The following is a 21208-nucleotide window of genomic DNA, read 5'->3' as shown; positions in this document are numbered from 1 at the left end:
GAAAAGTGCATTCAAGTGTTAGCACCAGAAATGAGTTTAATAAGTGGGCAACAGTGAAGTCCTGATTGAAAGACCACAATCATGGGTTGAAGTATGTCACCCCAAAAGACATGCTGAAGACCTACCCTCCAGCATCACAAACGTGACCTTGTTTGGAAGGAGAGTCTCTGCAGATGGGATCCAAGGAAGGTAAGAGCATGCTGCAGCTGGGAGGGCCTGACTCCAACAAGTGTCCTTATACAAGGACAGACACAGGAGAAGGCCATGTTAAGACCAAGGCAGGGACTGGGCTGACATTGCCACAAGCCAAGGACTGTCTGGGGATCCCACCAACACCTTGATTTCAGACTTACAGACTCCAGAGTTATTAATAGGAAGAATCTCTCCTTGTTTTAAGCCACTCAGTTTGTGGTTACTTCTTGTAGCAGCCCTAACAATCACCAAAATAAGGAAAAATGGAAGGCTGCTATTAACTATAATCAAGTTCCTTACTTTTCCAAAGCAATGGACCATTAGGGAATAAAATAATAACAACAAAGTGAAATCTGAGTATGACTCTGTGGCTTGAACTTCTCCCTCGCCTCCAGGTACCCAGCAGAGGGCCTTTCTCATTCTAAGAGCCTGGTCAGTGTCTTCTGAGCAGTAGGTGACCCGCGGATGGACAAAATGAAGTTTCCTCAAGTTTGTTCTGGAAAGAGGTGCCACAGGCACAGCTTACATGAACTCACCATGTACAGAAGTTGTCCCAGATTCAATAAAACAATTTAGTTTAGTTAAAAATGAGATGTGAAGGTCTGGCTGGTAAACTGATGGCTGAATGCTCCATACTTAGTTCTGCAACTTCTAGTTAGTTACAAGGAAGGGTTCCCCCTGCCCCACTTATGTCACAGAGAGATTTATTTGCTAAACTTATCTCTATGTGGTTAAGGAAAATGCATTATGTTGTTGGAAAAAAATAAATGCAGAAAGTCTTTTTTTAAAAATGATAAACCAAAGCATTCTGTTTTCTGAGCTAAAGCTGAACTTTGTGCCAAATCCTTTCACTGTAATTATGCTGGCTTGTTTTTGAGCAGGGTTTAAATACATACATATGAACAAGTTAAATGTAAAACTCTAATACTCATGTGTCTAGGAAGAGAAGTCTGTCAGGAATCACAAGAACTTTAATGTAACTTAGCAAAAGCTCTGCAAGGTCCCTTGCAGAGCCATTGCACTAGAATCCAGGGGTCCTCTAGAACTCAGCGGACACACTCCCAGCTCACCTTCAGCATCCAGCATCTTGGGGATGTCCAAGTGCTTCTCCGCGATCTCCATGGCCAGGTTAATGTTTCCTATGGGGTCATCCTGCACAAAACAACACAGCCAGCTCTTTAAAATACTGAAGCAGAACTCAGGGACAGCGCCTCTTCTCCCCTCACCTTGGGGAGGGCTGCACCACCCACACATGACCCTACCCTACAGGACTGTCCCTCTCGCCTTTCCCCCACTGCCTTGAACACAGCAAGAAACAGCGAAGTCACAGAAACCACAGGACCCATGCACACTGCACTGCACACTGCGCAAGCACAAGGGACAGGCTGTCAGGAATCTCCCCACTGAGAAGAATGAATGGCACTTCAGAGCATGTGTTCCAGCCTGCGAGCCACACAATTTCCATCTTGCTCAAAGGAACCATGGAAGACACATCTTCCAGATCTGCAGAGTCGTCTTGGAGAAAGTTTATTCTAACAGGTTGGTTTGAAAAATTAGAGAAGGGGTGGGGGTGAGAGCGGAATGCAGAGGGGTGAGGGCGGAGGGGTGACTGGTGGAGGGCAGAGGGGTGAGGGCTGCAGGAGGTGGAGCTGGCTGAGACTCTAAGTTCACAAAAGAGGCTACAGGCAGCTGTGAAGAACAAAAATCATGTTTTCATTAAGTCAAATCCTAAAAAAAGTACAAAATCTTAAAAACTGTGAATTTGTGAAGACATGTTTTCTAAAGACTACATATATCTTTCATTGTGAAATTGGTTAAATATGTATTACAAAACAAATTTAATCTCAGGTGTAGAACTGAAACACTAAAAAACTAAAAGACTTGAGGTATTGTTCTGATCTATTAAGGAATTAACTTATATGTCTGAAATGGATGGGGGTAAAATAGAAAAATCAAAATGAAAAGTAGTGCTGTTACCCAATTACGCAAGAATGATTGTCATCAATTTTAACAGCAAAGCTGTTTGAACATTTTAGGAACTGTGACGCTTTGCGATGAGCACAATCATTTAAATAGGATAATTGAAAAGTGCGAGTTTAAAAACACATATCAGCTTCCGGGTCCCATACAATAGATCAATATTTTAGGCAAAAAAGTAAGTTAACTAAGTATGGTTTTAATACAGTGTGTAAGTACTTGACTGACAGCAGATCCATGTAGTGAATTTCACCATCGTATTGTATGGATGTGCTTATGAAGCCAACTAGAGCATACAAGTTTCTTTCTTTTTCCAAAAATTATTTAAGACTTAAGGTTTTGACACCAAAAACAGAGTAATGACTCTGAGACTGTAAAATCTGTCTCATCTGGACTGTAACATAAAGAGAGAACATGCAGCAGTTGAGTAGTTAGCTCAGCTATTGTCCAAATGGCCCCAGGCCATTTGAGTTTCCTAAGAGCACCAACTTTAGAGTAAGGCATGAAGAAAAGTGTGTGATTGTATCTACACACATACATGTGAGTACACATATGCATACATATCTAACAGGCTCTGATCTCACACCATGTAAAGGATTAGCTGCCGTCATTTACTATCACTTTCCATCCATTGCAAATAGCCAATCACCACAGGTCTATGGACCTTTCGTAACAAACACTAACCATTATAAAATGCTAGTTTATAATGAGCCTATCTAGTACAACTGAGTCTAGTACAGTTTCTTCATTTTGCTAATGCAACAGAGATTTATGGGAAAAATGTACATTGTCCATATGATTAAAATGTGTCAAGGGAACTTGGGGTAATATGCACATTGAGGAGCTGGGGGAAGCTCCATTTTCCACTACAGCACTGTAGTCTGAATCCAGGATGTAAGTGAACTCCCCATGTGCTTCCCTGAGTCCATGGAGATAGGCTGGGGTAAGGGTGGGTGGGCAAGCAATAACTAACAAGATGTGGGAAGCAAGGACCCTTCCGACGACCATCTGTGCCACACAGGTGAGTACAGCATGCAGCAGGGCAGATTCCACACCCAAACACAAGCACCCAGCTAAGCACACCAGCACCCAGGGAGACATGGGCTGGGACTTCCGCTGGGAGTGGCCAGCAGGGGTGGCCACGCTAGCCCCCAGTAGTTACTTCTAAAGCAGCACACACCATGCATCTGGACAGGGCCTTGACTTCTTTTAGCATTGCTAGTCACACTGCAAACTGTTATTAAAGAATGATTTAGAAAAGGAACCTACAACTTAGACACACTAAACTTTAGGCTCAAAGAGAGAATTAGTTTTCTAAGTCCAATTGTCTAAAACAAGCAAAACGAAACAAAACAAAAATCCCAAAACTTTTCTAACTAATATCATGTATCAATAGTGAGATAGGAAGTATCCTTTGTGCAAGAAACAAGTTAATTAATTGAGTAAATATTCCTGCCACTAAATTCTCAGAAGGCAAAGGGAATTTTAAAAGGCTTGGAGTATTTGAAAGTCCCTTGCCAAAAGAAATATATATTTATGGGCTTCAATGCTCGTTTTTATACTCCAGGAACATAAAATCTTTAAGAAACATGGATGACACCTTCCCAGGAAGTCCAACCAATCATCAGCTGTATTTTGGTGGGGGCCTGGAGGCCTGGCCTGGCTTTTGGTGTCGTCCTCCATGGCAGATGAGCATGCTCCTGGCTGCTGTCCACGGCCTCCCATGAAGGCTAGCTGGGAGGGCATGCTTGTCCAGGGAGAGTTTTGTGGCAGCACTGGGTCTGTTCTAGTTAGTGCTGATGTGCTCATTCTCAGAACCACATGCTGAGCAAAAGGGAGGGGACACTGCATGCTGGGCCAACCCAGAATGACCTTGTTAAGCTTTGAGTAGTCAATGAGGTCAGGCCGGTGTCTGTGGATGAGGGCACAGAGTCCAAGGCCATCTTTCCAGCTTCACAACCAACATGGGGGAGAAGAGGAACATGGTTAAAGGAGAAAAAGCAACAAGCAGGCTCCGCTCAGCAAGATGCTGGCCTTCCCTCCGACTGAATACACCGAAGGGACCTTCCCCTTGACCCTACCCAGCAGGTTGGTGGTCCCTTGCACGCCCATCTTCTTCCTGGGGGCAGTAAACACTGCCACCTCTTGGTCCTCTCCTTTCCGTTTTCAATGACAAGGACTTGCCAGGGTCCTGCCTTGTTTCCATGGCACAGACCATGGCAGGAGGATGATGCCTTTGTGCTGTGCCTGCCCTTCCTGTCCCAGATTTCCTCCTCTCCTCATTCTCCACTTTGGTCCTTACCCTTGGGCTGCCAAATAAAAACCCCTGAGAAACTCTACTCCGAACATGCCCAGGGACCTTCCCACTGAGTTCAGGGACACTTCAAAAGCCACCATTTGTTCCTGTGCATTTCTTTCTTTCCTTTATTTTCTAAGGCAAAGGCATGTAGGCAAGGGGACACACAAGGAACAGGGCGGATTTTGATTTCCAGGCTATTTCCCATAGACACCAGCACTGATCACTCCTTAGCCAATGCCAAGCTTGGCATGTGCAGGTGACAGCAGGGTCGGTGAAGTCTGGCAAGGTACAGAGCTCTGTGCCTAAAAGTTTGGGAGTGGAAGGAGACTCTGGTGGGAGCCTCCAGGCCTTGTTGCTGAAGGGCTTGTGACAACCTAGGGTCAGTGGAAAACAAGCAAGAAGGTGAGTGGAAGCAAGTCTGGGGCTCTGGCAAAAGGCCCCAGCCCTGCCTGGCTCCTATCATCTGCCAAACAGCATCCAATGGGGACATGGCAGCATTTCCCCTTCTGTGCTCCGAAGGCCTGGGTGGCTCAGTGCTCGTACCAGGCATGCACTCTCAAGATATCTGTTGAGCTATAAGAACCTCCCAATCAGTCCTTGTGGCCCATCTTGGTCCTTCCTCTCTCCCACTATCCACAGACCCATTTGTATTTGAGAGTAACCCCACTCTGAAGGGTAAGTATACAACCAAATCTCCATGTCCACGTGATGACAAATATGCAAGAGACAGAAGACCACAGCAAGCATGAATCCTGATCACAGGTTATGTCAGCACTTCACTCATCTCATTCCCTGTGATTTTTCAGAAGTGATTTTCCTTCTTCTTTTGAATCTTGGAGGAGCAAAGCTGATGACAAGGCCTGAGGGATCAGGGTGCACCAAGTCTACCAGGGTCTCACCTGTCACTGACAAGTGACTACCAATCCTACTGCCTTCTCCCAGCAGCAGGTGAAGCCAAACTGAAGCGCATTCTCGTGCCCCAAATTCCTGCACTGCTGGCCCTTTGGTTGTAAACAAGGCTGCCTTTTGAGCATCCCACACCTCCACTGAACCTTTTCCCCTGGGAGATCCTGAGCATCAAGAGTTCTATACCATGGTTTTCCTCCATACACAAACTCCAGGCAGGAGGAGGGAAACCCCAAAGTAAACAAACATGGTTTCTCCCAGCCGCAGTGGATTCCAGTGAGCAGGGAAAGATCTCGAGGCCCTGTGCTTACCTGGTGTGGAAGTTCTGAATGTTCACATTTCTATAAGGAGCTGTTTTCCTCTGACACCAAAGCAGCAGCCCTTCTTTGGCAGATGTTTCTGTAACAACAGCCAAGAAAAAAAAATGTCCATAGGAAGGACTCATTGTTTAGTTCACCCAGCTCCTACTTGCTTTTGTAAGAGACCTTCCAGGAGGCCATTCACCAACAAAGCAGTTCTTCTCCCAGTCTCTGCTAGCAGATGAAGCTGGAACCCCAATCCTAGGGACAAGCTTCTGAAGACTTGTAACAGTCTTCAAAAGGACAATGCAAGAGTGACCAAAGATTATAGCATAAAAAAACACCAAAGCCAGACTTCAGGGTGACTGATAACCTACCCTCTTTAAAATTAAATTAAGATAATTGAAAAAATATGTGGGGTTCCTGCTAGGTGAGATGACAAGCAGGCTCCGCTCAGCAAGATGCTAGCCTTCCCTCCGACTGAATACACAGAGGGGACCTTCCCCTTGACCCTACCCAGCAGGTTGGTGGTCCCTTGCACACCGGGGATGTCAATTACTCTGGACTGGAGACTGTCCAATGTGAAAAGGCAGGTTGTGGAGACTAGGATGCCGCAGGCCAACCCCTGCTTCTCAAGTGACTGCATCCTTTAAATACCAGGAAAGCTAGATGTGGGAACAATCTTTGGGGAAGGGAGTCTGATGGGGCCACCTAAATCTCTGCATTGGCTGAATGTTTATGCATACAATTCCAAAAAGCATAAATAAATGAAGCAATCTGAAACGCAACTCCCACAAACTTACAGAACAACTAACCTATCCGTCTCGTTTATAATCCATGCTCTTAGGTAAAGGGAATTCTCAGAGACCACTATGTTTTAAATTTACTCCCAGTGATTTTATAATCCAGAGTGTTACTGGTAAATGTCCAGTTTGGTCACTTGAGTTTTGACTAAGTTATAAAACCTGTCAGGACCCATGGCAGCCATGATGATGTGCTGATGACCACCTGAGGGCACAACAGGACAGGCCACTGGTTCACCAGCAGCACTCCCTGCATGAGCCACGCTTGCCCACTGTGACACCCAAGCCACTTCCCCACAGCAGCTCCAGGAAGTGACGATGAGGGGGAGATGGGAGTGGAGAAGGCCCCAGCCTCACCAACCTCAGGACCACACAGCGAGCGTGTGCCTCACCACGCCTCCACCCTGCCCTTCATGCCCAGAACTCCAGGAGGCTGGAGTTCCTCAGCCACCCCTGCTGCGTCCCTTGCCCTGCCAGGCATCCCCAGCAATCTCTGGCACTTCTGCTGTGGACGAGTGCTGGCATCTTCCGACCCCTACCTCTCCTTTACTTTCTTGGAAGAGGCCACCCATCATTCTGTTGAAAAAAACCGGCTCCCTCCAAAATTTAGTTCTAATAACAGTATCTTTTTCTATCTAAAATATATCATTAAAAACAAAGATGATTTTCCACAGACTTACTGAAATTAAAAATTACTTCATAAAACTAAGACAAATAAAATGTTAGCAAACCAATATTACGCGCTGTGTTGTATACTGAAGAACATCTCCTGGAAGGGACTTAGGTACTCCGCTCATGAAATGACTACTTTTTATTTTTATTTTAATTTATTTATTTATTTATTGGTACCAAGATTGAACCCAGGGGCACTTGACCACTGAGCCACATCCCCACCCTATATTTTTTTTTTTTTTTTTTTTTTTTTGAGACAGGGTCTTGCTAGGTTTCAGGGACTAGCTTTGAACTCATGATCCTCCTGCCTCAGCCTCCCAAGCTGCTGGGATTATAGGCATGCACCACAGCACCCAGCATGAAATGACTACTTTTTAATGTTCAATTCTTAATCTTGTGAAGAGCATATTACTGTATTCTTTTATTTTAGCATTTTATAAAAAACTGATTTGTAATCTCAGCAGCTCAGGGGGCTGAGGCAGAAGTATTGCAAATTCAAAGTCACCTCAGCAATTTAGTGAGGCCCTAAGCAACTTAAGTGAGGACCCATCTCAAAATAAAAAAATAAAAAGAGCTGGGGATGTGGTTCAGTGGTTGAGTGTCCCTGGATTCAATCCCTGGTGCCAAAGACACAAAAAAACCCCTGTGATTTGACTATATTATTTGGGGCATGTAAATAATTATTTTGGGAAAATTCTAGTGGAACATACCATTCACCTGAAATAAAATTAAGTTTTAAATTCATATTATAATGAGTTTAAAATTGGTAATCAATCAGAAAAAAATCTGAGGTTAAATTCACCCTAAAATATTTGGTGAAAAAGAATTTGCGGCTGGGCACAGTTGCACATGGCTGTAATCCCAGTGGCTTGGGAGGCTGAGGCAGGAAGATGGCAAGTTCAAAGCCAGCCTCAGCAATGCGAGGTACTAAGCAACTCAGTGAACCCCATCTCTAAATAAAATACAAAATAGGGCTGGGGATGAGGCTCAGCAGTCGAATGCATACCCTCTCCCATCAAACAAACAAACAAACAAAAAAGAATTTGCGAGCCCAGATATTCCAACAGTGTGAACAAGATGTTTAAAAATAATAATTGGTTTTTAGAGTAGGTTCAACTGTTTAAACATTTAAATTTTAAAAGTATATAATACCTGACAAAATTATCACCAAATAATGTTTTTTAATAAAGCAAAAACTTTTAGGAAATGTCTTGTTTTCATCAGCGAAGGAATATACTTTATGATAAAATACCTCATGTAGAAGTTTTCAAATTCAGGCTATTTATCAACCCTGGCTGGTGGTCATTCCTGAACCTGAATTGAGGTTTTATTGTCATTATATCCTAGTTTGATTTTAGATGACATAAATGGGTCTCTGGTGCTAAAAAGAAATAATCTAAGTGAATTAAAATTGCCTTAAGGACAAGCACTGCAGGCATCAGGTCACTGGGAAACTGCTGGTTCTTAAGGTTTGTTTGTTTTTTGTTTTTTTTTTAAGTCTTTGTAAGTCTGGGTTGGGCAGAATGGCAGACAATGCCTCCCTCACCACCAGGCCCCTGGTTCTCGGTGAGATCACAGAGCTGGGGGTACAACCACACTCTGCCATCATATATGTTGTGGTTTAAAGGCTAAAAAGGCTAAGTGCTAATTTTAGGAATCTCAGTTTGACACTTGATTTTTCTTTTTTTTTTTTTTCATATTAATCATAACTTTTTAAATTAACAAGTAGTGAATAGGACACTTTAAGATACTGTTTACTACATACTGAAATAAACATCTGTTGTAAATTCAGAAACCCAAACATTTACAGTAAAATGTGCTTACACATAAATATGACCAAATTTATTTAAAGCCCTGTTAGATAGGTCCTAAATACATGCAATTACCATGTAAAAACAAGACCATGAGTTGATGTAAAAAAAATGACAAAAATCACTAAGTCACCAAAACTAGAAAGGAAATAATGAAATGGAAACTGAGAAAAGACAGTTAATAAAACACAAGAAACCTAACAAAGCAGCTTTAAAAATAATACTAATCTTTCCATTTTCAAAAGTTCTTAATCAAGTAATTCCCCAAATTGCCATTTATAAAATGACATTCTAAAAATCTATACTTGGAATTTCAAAACATCCCAATTCAGAAAGCTTTGATTACTGTTTCTCCCCAGCCCCCAACTTCAAATAATGCAGTAAAAGCACGGATGTTAGGAAGAAAATATTCCAAGGGAATGGTATAATTTTTAGAAAAACGAACTTACTGCTTCCAGAACCTTTTGATTAAGACCCAGAGTCGGCATTAACAACAATCATTTTTTTTCCTATTTTCATTCATTATTTTCCAAGGTCATATTAGAGATGAATAAATTCTTTGAGCCCATGACTGAAAGATCAACAAACCTGGTTTTATTATGACACCGTATTTTTGTCATTGGTACTGCACAAAATTATATACAAAGAAATATATACAAAAATGTTCAAGTATTAGTTAAATTTCAATTCAAGTCTTCTCTTTCAAAAAGCTACATTTAACATATTTCATAAAGATAGCACAAATTAGTCATTTCAAATAATCTTTTCCAATTACTTTTGGTTTATGTGTGTGTGTATATGTGTGACACTTGATTTTTCAACAATAATCAATTTATCAAGTTCTTTGAGAGGGTAAGATACTAAAGATTTCAACCTTCCGTGGCAGTACCAAGGATTAAGATGATATTATAACGATAAATGGCTCTTAGGCCAAAGACAGTGACAATAGGTTTTATTCAAAGAAAGAAAGGGGGAGGGGTAAAGTGAGAGAGGGAAGGAGAGAAGAAGATAACAAATACAACTGTAATTTTTTTTTCACCTAAAAAAATAGTGTTAACAGGTATAAGCTTGAAGAACTCTGCCACCAGGGACTGGGAGTGTGGCCCAGTGATAGAGCCCTAGCTTAGTATGTGCAAGACACTGGGGTCAATCCCCAGCACACACACACACACACAAAAAAACCAAGCAGAACTCTGCCATCATTGTGATTTTACTAGAATAGTAAAAAAAAGATCAACAAATGCTCATTTAAAAAAAATTCTGCAATGAACATGTGCTCATCTTTTTCCAAAATGATTCCACCCCCCTGAGCAGAACAGTACTGCCAGGGTCTTTCCCCACACAAATATAAAACTGACGAAAATGCAACATACATGCCCTTCATTCACCCATGTGACTATTGAATGTCACTGTATCCTATTTGAATTTTAATCTGCAACCTGGATTCCCACCATACAGGTCTAGACTTTTAGCCACATTTTTTTTCTAGCCACAGTTTACCTTCAACTGAAATGTCCTGAATGGCAAAGCGAAGGATGATGGTCCAGATCATACCCAGGGTCATCTTCACATTGCCGTCAACAATCTCTGCAGGTGAGAAGAAAGTCAACAAGAGAACCCATTCAGGACACAGCTCAATCCTTCAGAGCTAAAGGGAAACATTCATATGGAAAAACCAGCATATGCTTTATAAGCATCACAGTGTTTCTGATCATAAAAGTGGTATTCATTCCCAAGTGTCTCCAGTTTAAATGAATTCTGTGTTAATAATAAATACAAAGCTTGCATACGTTATCATGAAAAACCCTCAGGAGTTTCCAAAGCTTTACAACTATACAAACTAAGGTTTAAAAATCATCAAATTCAGGGAATACAGCCTCATCTCCACCAGATCCTTCTTCTAGGCTGTGTGTAATGAGGTGCTGCCAGTCCTAGCTCCTGCTGGACTCTGTAGATTCCCAGTCTCCCAATGAGAACCAGGAGGCCACGTCCTTCCTAGTAATTAGTTCTCATTATGAGTAATAGGGATGTGTAGATTCTTTCTCACTCCTGTAATGGGTTTGAAGAAGATGTGATGCTATATTTGACTCTAACACTGTGGGAGGGAAGAGAGAATTCACACTGAGGTCAGTGGCAGGAAGGGCCCAGGCCCTCTCACCTTCAGCCCCGATGGACACCAGTTTCACCCCTTTGCTGGCTATGTAATCCAAAGCCTTATTGACGTTCGCAATCTTGTGGAACCGCATTTTGCCCCGGTCAGGTTTGGGCAGCCTTTCCCCTGTAGGATGAAGGGAGCACAATGGGGCCAGAGTTACCCTTGGTGCAGAATGAAGATGCCCAAACTCAGAGCCCTGAGGATCATTTGAGCCCAGGGCCTTAAGACCAGCCTGGGCAACATAGTGAGGCCCCATCTCAAAAAACAAACAAAAAACCCCAAGATGCCAAAATGCAGAGTCCAGGCATTCCTTAAGCAGAAATGATCACTTGAGTGTGTGTGACACTTTCCCAGTTTCTCTAAATTACAGGGTAGAGGAAATGCTGGCCCAAAGCTAAGTAGACCAGCAGGGAGTCGTATAGTATTAAGGATCTGCTGGAAGAGTCTTGTTTGGCCTATAAGCCAACCTTCACATGTGTAAAGAGAGAGGCCGATTCGTGTCCCTAGAGCATTCGCAGTTGCTGGCTAGCTGTTAGAGGAAGTTGGGTGGCCTAGTTCAAATCTCAGAGGTGGCTGCCAGGACTCGCCTTAGACACCTGGTTATGAAGATATATAGACCAGGGCAGACTTGCCATCCTCCTTCCCAGTCACACCACTCCAAGGGTGCTCCATCTAATCCAAGTCTAGACCAGCCAAGTGAAACTAGGCAACCAGATGCACGGGATCTCAACCCACACGTTCAGAGCCATGCTAACATACATATGGGTGTTCTGGCTAGGACATGACTTCTGGAATGCATGCTAGCTGGACTAGAAGGGAGAGGGCAGTCACATAAATGTCATTTTTCTTCTCTTACTTTATTTCAAGGAGGATTGCATAAACATTATTTTAATCAGTCCATTTTAAACAGAATTCTCTCCTTTTTTTGAACAACAACAACAAAAAATTACTTCAGGCAGATTGCTCTTTGGAAAGGTTCCTTTGCCAGAATACCATGTTCTTGGCCAGCCAAGTTCAAAGGAAACTTCTGCTGTGATCATCTTTTAAAAGAGATGCTTACCTAGTGACTGCACATTAAAGTATAGGACTGGGGTGTGTACACCAACCTGAGATGACTTCCAAAAGCAGCATGAGCTTGAGGCCATTCCTGAAGTCCTCCTCGATATTTTCAATCTGAGTGCCGGCTTTCCGCAGGTGGGAGTTGCACCAGGCTGTGAAGGTCTGCAACGAAAATCAGACACAGCTGAGCACAGGCCACCAGCAGACCCCTCCTTGTGGATGACATTCCACATCCGCCACACCTCAGAGGGCCCAAGAGTCTGCAGGGTCCAGGCCTTTCACAAAACAAAGAATTTATTGAAAAGAACTAGAAACCCAAGAGTAAGATTTTAGTAAAATTTCTTCCTTATGGACAACAACTCATTTATTTGCTATTCCAACTTGAGGATTTTCTGCCTCAGGTCAAAAAGGCCCCTGTTTATACCTACACCTTCACCTTGAAAAATCTCTTTCTTTGTAAGAAAGGGACTAAATTGGGATGTGCTTTATTCCTTGTATACAGCAAAAATAAGCTTGCTTGCAGAATAGATGCATAAATAATATTGAAGTAATGTTCAAATGCTTTTCTTTAGAGCAGACGGTAAGCAACATTGTGCGACAGAAAGGAGAGGGGAGGAGATAACCATAGTCACTAATTATGAACAAACAGTTTATCTTGGATAAACAATAGTTTAAAGCTCTTAACTCAATTAAATGAATTTGTAGTACAGCTTATCATTTAAAAAGTAACAGTACTCCTTCTAGGAGCATATCCCAGGCCTGAGCTAGATCCCAGACTTCAAACATGACTAGAAGAGCCCTGCCCGAGAAGGGCTTCCAGTCCAGTCATGTTAACAATTACCAGGGTAATCTGCAGCAGAAAATGGACTATATATTGGGGGCATCCAAAGTCATTCTGTTTATTTTTCAGTTTCTTTTAACTTGGCTTCAACTTGTGTACTATTTCCTGCCAAAACCAGATTAGGAATGCTTCTAGCAGCTGCTGGCTAAGAATGCAAACTGTCCCCTTGTCTCCTGACAGCTGCTAGGCACAGGAACAAAGTGCCTGGCACACTAAGCTTGGGGGAAGAAGGGAGGGAAAATAAATAGGGTTCTCTGCTCAAGAAGAGAAAAATCAACCTCTTAAAAAACAGGCTGCTTCCAAGTAAGATAAGGAAAAAGTCAAAAGTGTTCACAAAAATGACTTTCCTAGGTAATAAAGAGGTTTTCAAATCTAATAGTCATTCATTTCAAGAAATATGTGGTAATGTTCAATTCAAGGGCAAAAAGAAAATGTAGGCATTTTCTTGAGTTTATAGTAATAAACTTTGCCCTGAGAGCCTAATGGAGTGAGTTTCCTGAGACACATCAGAGCTTTAATTGGGTCTAAGCAAGGGAGATGCTCCAGATTCACCCCCAATCAATGTGGCAGGCGCTCACAAGTGGCTATGCAAATTTTAATTAATTAAAATGAAATTAAATTAAAAATGTAGCCCCATGTTGCACAAGCCATCTTTCAAGCCTTCAAGGGTCGCTTGTGGGGGTAGTTTAGCTATAGAATATTCCCACCATCACAGAAAATTCTACTGGACAGCACTGTTCTAGAGAGCAAAGGCTATTTTCTGAAGATAAGATTACTGTAAGCCTCCACCACTTATTTGTTTAAATACTAATTTTATGCATTTACTTTCTGCATAGATAAAACATTTTATTGGTTCAAATCTCAAGTGGAACAGAAGGGTATTAAAAGTGAAAATCCTTCCTCTCACCCTTGTTCCCCAGCAACCTAGTGCCCCAGAGAGAGCAAAGGGCACCCATTGCTTCTATAGCCTTCCTATGCTATCTGTGCACATACACGTTTTGAGTCCCTTCAAATATAGTATTGCATCTTGTTTTTATCCACTTAAAAGTATGGTGTGGAGACTGTTCCATTATCAGTACAGATGGCTCCTATCTGCAGCTGCCTCGTATCCCACACTACTGTTAACACATTTCATGTAACAGGCTCCCTATGGATGGACACCTGCATTATTTCCAGATCACCGAGTTCTTACAGTGGAAAAACAGGCTCTGTTTTCCATAAGCAAAACTACTTACTGGGTGTTTTTTGTTTGTTTTATGAATTGACAATATCGAGACTGATTATATACCTGGTCTTATGGGAAAGGCAAGAGGATAGCAGGTTGTAATAAAAAGGAAGTTATTAGCAGAAATAAAATACAATGAATGAACATGCACAGTTGCTTTTACTTAGATTCTACTTTAAAAGCAGCTAAGATTGCTGGTGAAAATCACCATACTTTATTTAAGTCTCTTTGAAATAATCATATCAGAGGCTCTTCTGGCCACAACCCCAGCACTGCTCACAAAATCAACACCGGTTTCTTGACCTGCACAACAGAATTTTGTGGAAGTCTGTCTGCCACTACCTTTTATAGGTAGCAACAATGAAGGAAATTCGTCATGGGTAATTATTCAGTTGTACAAATCCAGAGAATAAATTCAGTCTAAAAGGTCACTTGATTTAATTAAGCATAATGAAGTTCCCCACCTTAACAACTTCTCCTGAATGCCCACAAAGGTGGTGACTAACCAACTTATACACAGGATAAGGACTCTAGCTGCTCTGAGATAACTGCTTGCAAAGAGGCCTGTGCACTCTGAAAAGGAATCCTAAGTTTACTAGAAGGTTTAATTTTCATATCCTATTTACAGTTTTAATTACCTTGGCCTAGAGGGGCTGTTGCTATACATTTCCCCACCTGAAGGTTCAGTGAAAAGCCTTTGGACTTGGAGGAGACAGAAACAACAGTGGCAACAAGACCACACATCACCTGAAAGCTTCTTTGGGGACTTACTTGCTGTTTGAATAGCATCTTTAATTCCATGAAAATGCAAATGAGAACGAACATGTGTCCACAGAATTGGGGGGCAGTCTCCGTGATTCAAACCACACTGCCATTTTCTTAAGGGAATTGGTGCTCTATGGACGAGGAAAGAGGCCAATGTCTCCCCAGCCCAGAGTCCAACCCAGAAGCTGCCCAGGTGCATGGGAGACCTTCCAACATCCTCCCTTGCTTTCCAACTCAGACCTTCCTCGGCTTCTCTAGTCCCCCTTCCTCTGCACCTACTGAGAAATGCAAATGCCATTAGCAACTCAAAAGTGTAAGCATAAGAATGTTTCAGAAACACACAAAAAGGACCAAGAAGGGGAACCATCTATCCCCAGCAAGGAAAGACAGGTGTTTCTAGTCCCTCCCAAGAAACTAAGACAAAGCTGAGGAAAGAGTCTTCAAGTCACAGAGAGCAAAGAAGTGCAGTGGCAGACACTGTCTCACTGTGTATGCCCGTCAGACAACTGGAGCAGACAGAAGGATCTCCTTCCTAAACATAAGAAATCACAACCCCGAGTCACTGGCCTCCACAGCCTATACAGCCTTGCCTAAATGCAGACAGCAGCCCTCCAGGCACAGGGAGAAAAGTGGAGCCAAGGTCAAGACTATGCTATGGTGATTTTAATAGTTCGCTCTCATTTGAGAAGACAGAAGGAAGCCCAGGCCATCAGCAGCCTCTGCCTCTGTTGTATTCCTTACTGTGCTCTAGAATCCCAGAAAATGTTCCTCAAACCCCACACCCCCACATATGTAGTGATTGAGAAGGACATCAGCTGAAGGCGTTTCCCAAAATATTCACTAGCAAGAACTGCCAGCCCCAGTCAATGGCAGGAGAGGCCATTCCATCTTCCACGAAGGACTTACAAGCAAAGTCCTTAATCCATGGACACTAGGAGACCACTGCTTTCTCAAAGTGAAACTATTTAACAGGACAATCAGCACATGTGCTTAAAGTAAAAAGAACACTGTGTCCTTACTGAGCCAGCTGGGATCAGCCTGTAGTTCAGCTTCTGTGCATTCACACTGGGTCTCTTTTTATGTTAATTAAACCATTGGCAACCCACCTATTCCACAGGGAAAAGGTGCAAAAGATATTTAAGAAAAATGTGTTACACTTGTGATGATTTGTATTATTCCTTTCTGATCACACATGTGCACAATTTCACCTGAAAGAGATTACCTGGGTACAGAGACAAAAGATCAGCTCTAAGGTTGACCATGGTCCTCCGAAAGTTCTGGTTCACCTACTTCTGTCTGCAGGAAGGCTCTAACCCTGGAATGATTCTGAATAATCGTCACCATTCCATGTTCTCTAAGTAAAAATTTTGGCAACATGTCTAAAAGTGTCCTTTCTTCTTCTTTAGCCAGGTTTTTCTTTAATAATAATTACATATAATATTCTGATCACATTTCCTAAGCTGAAAACATTTCATCTTTTCTGAATGAGATGAACTGGGGTCAGTAGCACAAAGGCCAGGGAAAGACAGCCTGAAGAACCTGACAATCACAAAACTGCACCATCCATCAGGTCAAAACGCTGGGGGCTGTAAAGTGATCTGTGATTTTGAGGTGCATATCATTTACTTTCCACAGGGAATCAAGCAGCCCACTCAGCGGTTCTGAGCCTTCCCTGACTGACATTCCTCCTGGCCTGCAGCCTGTGGCGTGGGACCACGGGGTTCCTGAGAGGGAGAAGGAAGAACAGCCTGGCGCAGCCTGCCCTTGTGGCTCAGAACTCAAAGTCTATTTCTGACTCTGACACCATGAAATGATTTGTCCTCCGGATGCTGATACTCTGGTGGCTATTAAAAAAAAAAAGGCGGGGGGGGGGGGACACAGTTGTTGCCAGGATTAGCATTGTGAAATCATTCAACAGGTTACCAAGAGGAGAAGAAATACAGAAGTCAGCTGGTCAATACAACCCAGGGCCCGAAGACCTCTCACAAACATCTATTAGAAACCACAATTCTATTAAACCGATTTCCTCAAAAATGCTCCTTTTACTTTTCTATTTTTAACAACCACTGTAATAGGGTCTCCTTTTCTACTTCACAAATTCTCAATTTGCCAGGATCACTTCTAATCACTTTCCTGGTTCATTATAAATATTGCAAAGTAAGGGGGTTCTGGAAAGCCGCCCATGTATTCAGAATCTTCAGTGAAGGTCAGAGAGGAAGGTCAGAGATGCTTCTCCAAAGTAAATGTGTTTTCAACCTTATCATTAAGAAAGGAGAAGACTGCCCTCCCAGACACAGGTGGCCTAACCCCCTGAGTGGGGAGAAGCTCCTGATTTCCACATGGCTACCAGCAGAGCTGCCTGGATAACCATAAAACTCCACAACCCTCTGCCCACCACAAAGGCCCTACCTGTGCACATATGACACAAGGAACGGCAGGGGTGATCCCCATAGATGCTGCACTGCTAATCCCAACCAACAGGCCCATCTAGAGTGACATCAGAAACCAACAGTAGAGCCTCAAACTTAAACGCTCAGACACCCTACCATCTTAGAACACATCCAGCACAGTGTTTCTGCTGGTCTCTACTCAAACATCCAGGAAGTCTCTGGACCCAGAAGCAACTCACAATGATGACAAAACATTTACCATAATGAAGATGGAATTCCAAACCTTCGAGGCTTCAGGTGCCCAGGTATGTGTGAATACACCTTTCAACTATTCACATAAAATCTTAAAAATTTAATCAAAGAAAGGCATATCCAAATTGTAGGAGGATCCTGCATGCACTACAATCAATTCCCAGGGTGTTCTTGGACTCTAACATTCTCATAACTTACATTACCAGGCATCTAGCTACACTGCAGGCAGCCCACAAATCTCTGCTTAATCTCTAAAGATCTTGTTAGATAACATGGACTGAGACAGCTCAGTTTATACAGTGGCCCTTAAATCTGCAGTCAGGCCTTGAGACCAGCTTAGTATGGAGTGTGCATGTCAGTACATCTCCTGTTGACCTACTCTACCAGCTTGCTCACCAGTATGATGAATTATAAGACTTAGAAACACAAAAGAACAGTGAGCAGTAATGGCAACTCAAAGAAACTTAAGGTGCTATGGGCTTTAAACAGAAAGAGAATCAAGTCACCCCAGAACTTTATTTAGGTAGGACAAGATCACTTAGAAAAATGCAGACAACCTCTAGGCACCATGTAAGCCTACTTGAGCATGGGACACAGCCCACCTTCAATCACTTTGCTCATCAGCACAATCCAGACGATGATGCTGCAGAGACACAAAGGAGATACAAAAAGGTCCAGATCCAAGAAGCCAGAATGCTGCCAGGTGTTTATCGTCTTTAGACTTATCACCAGTGTACATGCCACTGTTGAGAACACACACACCATTTGTACAACATAACCTCCTCTGGATAAAAGGTGCTCAGAACATGAGATTTTGCTGGGGGAGCAGGGTGTATGTGTAAAAACATCTTGCCCATACTTAAAAAAAAAAAAAAAAACTTTATTACTAAGTGACAATCAGGACTTGGTTTATAACATACCAGGTACAAAGAGCCTTAGGAGGAGCCCTGTACAAAGGCAAGTCCTACAGCACTCCGCTGCAAAAGGAAGGCCCACAACTGGCTATCCAGACTGTCAGATGCCTGCACGCACCCACATCATGAAAATGAACACAGTAGTCTCTACGGGTGCCTTGTTCTCCCCTACATCACCCAGAGAACCCAGCTCCCAGCAGGGGCATTTAAATTCACACAACACACACAGCTAGGACCTGTTCCAATTTTCTGTAGTTCACAGTTTAAACTGTGATGATCTCAGTCATAAACAAAAACTTTGATGGTTAAAAAACAAACAAACAAACAAACCCAAATGCTGCTTTTAACTTGAATTCCAATGCTAATGACAAAGACAAATTTAATTAACCAAAAACAAGGTAAGCGAAAAAAGAGGCAGTCTTTTTGTCCTACTGATTTAACTCCAACAAACTGCATCTGCAAGCAGGACTCAGGATTTCCTTCTATCAATGCCTAAGAATACCTAACAATCTCAAACCAAAGGGATAGGAAAGCCCACAACAGTCCAGAGCTTCCAGAGGCCCCATCCCTACTACCACAGGAACATCCTAAGAAATGTTCCTCAAAATGACCCACATAAGCAGGCCGGGGTCTTTGTTTTGCGTTCTGGACAGTGCCTGGAACACAGTAGCATCAAGATCCTACTTGCTGGACTTTCTGGGAGAGATGAAAGAGGACAGCAATCAAAAAAAATTTTTAACCAAAAAGGAAAAAAAAAAAAAAAAGACCAATAAGCTAAAAATGGGTTATCTATTCAAATTCTAGTTGTTTAAAAAAATTATTATTATCATGTCAAACTTGAACTGCTGAATCCTTAAATGTTAAGAAAGACTGTAAGCTTGCCAAAAAGAGAAATACCTTGCAAAAATAATAGGCAACCTCCCTGCTGAGGGCGTCTAAAAATAGAGTGGAGCTAATGGATGATGCTTTAAGTGGGCAGGTTAAAGATGGCTCTCCCAGCACTTGGGATGACACTCTTACCAGGCCAGATTTGAATCACAAATTCTGAGCCATCAACTTCAGCATTCCACTGCTGGCCTCCTGAGATGGTCTAGGTGTAGACCACACATTGCTCAGAACAGAGAGAGACAAGGGCTCAGAGGGTGGGGGTGGGCGTTAGGGGTCCACAAAGCCTAGTCTAGGCCAGATAATTTTGGTTTGAGGAATGACCTCTGATATGTGGACTCATCCCCAAAACTTCCATAAAGGACAGAACAAATTAAAGCTCTGGAATCTGGAAAGAACAGCCAAGGAGGCTATACAGAAGGGAAGATGTACTGCTCTCTAAGTCACAGGTAACTTACAGCAGTACAGACCACCTCTGAACAGACATGCAGTGAACCCCTCCAGGAGGGGACAACCCTCTCTCTTCCGCAGAAAGTTTACACATCAGGACATTCACTTTAATATTCCTGACCTCTAAATGGGTCTATTCTCTGGATACTCTTCTCACTAACTGTAAGTTCTCGTTAGTTTTCTCACTAATGAGTTAAGTACCAGCTTTAACACTATTCACCCTTATATTTGTATGAGAGCAGCAATCATACTTTTGAGAATCATCTTCTAAGGGAGTGGGAATAGGAAAGACAGTAGAATGAATCAGACATCACTTTCCTATGTCCATGTAGGAATACCCAAGCAGAGGAATGCCACATGTGTACAGCCACAGGAATGGGAGTTATATTCCATGTATGTTAATATGTCAAATCCAGTCTACTGTCATGTATAACTAAAAAGAATAAAAGAAAAAAAATCATCTTCTAATACTTACAGAGTCTTTCTTCTAAGGGGAGGTCAACATTCGAATTAAGCTAAAATTAATTCACTATATTCCAGTCTAAATTTTACCAATTTTGATGAAGAAGATAGTGATACACAAGAATGATCCACAGAACTAACTGAAGCCTAGCACTTAACTTACATTACAGCTTGCCTCCCATCCTGTGGAACCAACAACTGTCCTGGGTCGCACCTTACCACATTCCTTTTCAGTGTCAAACTCTCCATTTAAAACTGAGCATGTGTCCCTGTGTTCCCTCTGATTCAGATCACCATAAATAATAATACATTTGGGTTGATTTTTTAGCATTTTTCTCTATTTCACAAAGATTGTACATTTATCAAGAAACTAAAATATTTCCATCTGTTAATTTTCTCCCTGTTCAAAAAAAAATTCCTATAAACATTTAATACCACTTACAGGAGACCTTATTACTCATTCTCCTGATTCTTATTTTTCAGCTGCAATTACTCATCTCTACCTCTCTACAATCTATCAAGGATGTCAAACACTTTTGAGATGTGGATATCCGATGCTAGTTTCCATGCAAGACAACTCTGCTTCAATGCCAAGGAGAGTTTGTAAATCCTCAAAACAAGGAAAAAAGCCACTATGGCACTCTCTCTTCTAAAGGAGAGTTCCCAAATATCTTGGTGAAACCCTCTTTAACTGTCAAGTCCAAAAGAGTAAAGATAAGAAATATGTAGATTCTTCTCAAAAGACTGGAAGCATATGTTAAACTAACCAAATCAAATGTCTTCAGAATCAAAGTCTAAGTCATTCTTGCTCTAGAAGGTAAAAAAGGAAAAGAAAAAAGTAATAAGCTCAA

At 42.2% G+C, this 21208-nt stretch overlaps 1 protein-coding gene across 3 annotated transcripts in view; it reads right to left on the bottom strand.

Annotated features, from left to right (window-relative positions):
• Positions 1-21208, bottom strand: part of Actn2 (actinin alpha 2) — a 63903-nt gene that overhangs the window by 28723 nt on the left and 13972 nt on the right. Inside the window, exons 2-7 of one of the 3 annotated variants that reach the window (XM_027948042.2) lie at positions 12221-12335; positions 11118-11237; positions 10460-10546; positions 5686-5773; positions 4042-4120; positions 1263-1344 (exon numbers count right to left, since the gene is read on the bottom strand). In XM_027948042.2, the coding sequence (XP_027803843.1) occupies positions 1263-1344; positions 4042-4120; positions 5686-5773; positions 10460-10546; positions 11118-11237; positions 12221-12335 (571 nt within the window). Of the gene's footprint in view, positions 1-1262; positions 1348-4041; positions 4121-5685; positions 5774-10459; positions 10547-11117; positions 11238-12220; positions 12336-21208 lie in introns of those variants that run through there. The other 2 variants (XM_071619856.1, XM_071619857.1) reach the window with 2 other exon arrangements.

This window comes from Marmota flaviventris, chromosome 12, assembly GCF_047511675.1.
Source record: "Marmota flaviventris isolate mMarFla1 chromosome 12, mMarFla1.hap1, whole genome shotgun sequence".
Classification (NCBI taxonomy): Eukaryota; Metazoa; Chordata; class Mammalia; order Rodentia; family Sciuridae; genus Marmota; species Marmota flaviventris.
Note: the sequence above shows the minus strand (reverse complement) of the source record. Positions and strands in the feature narration are given on the sequence as shown.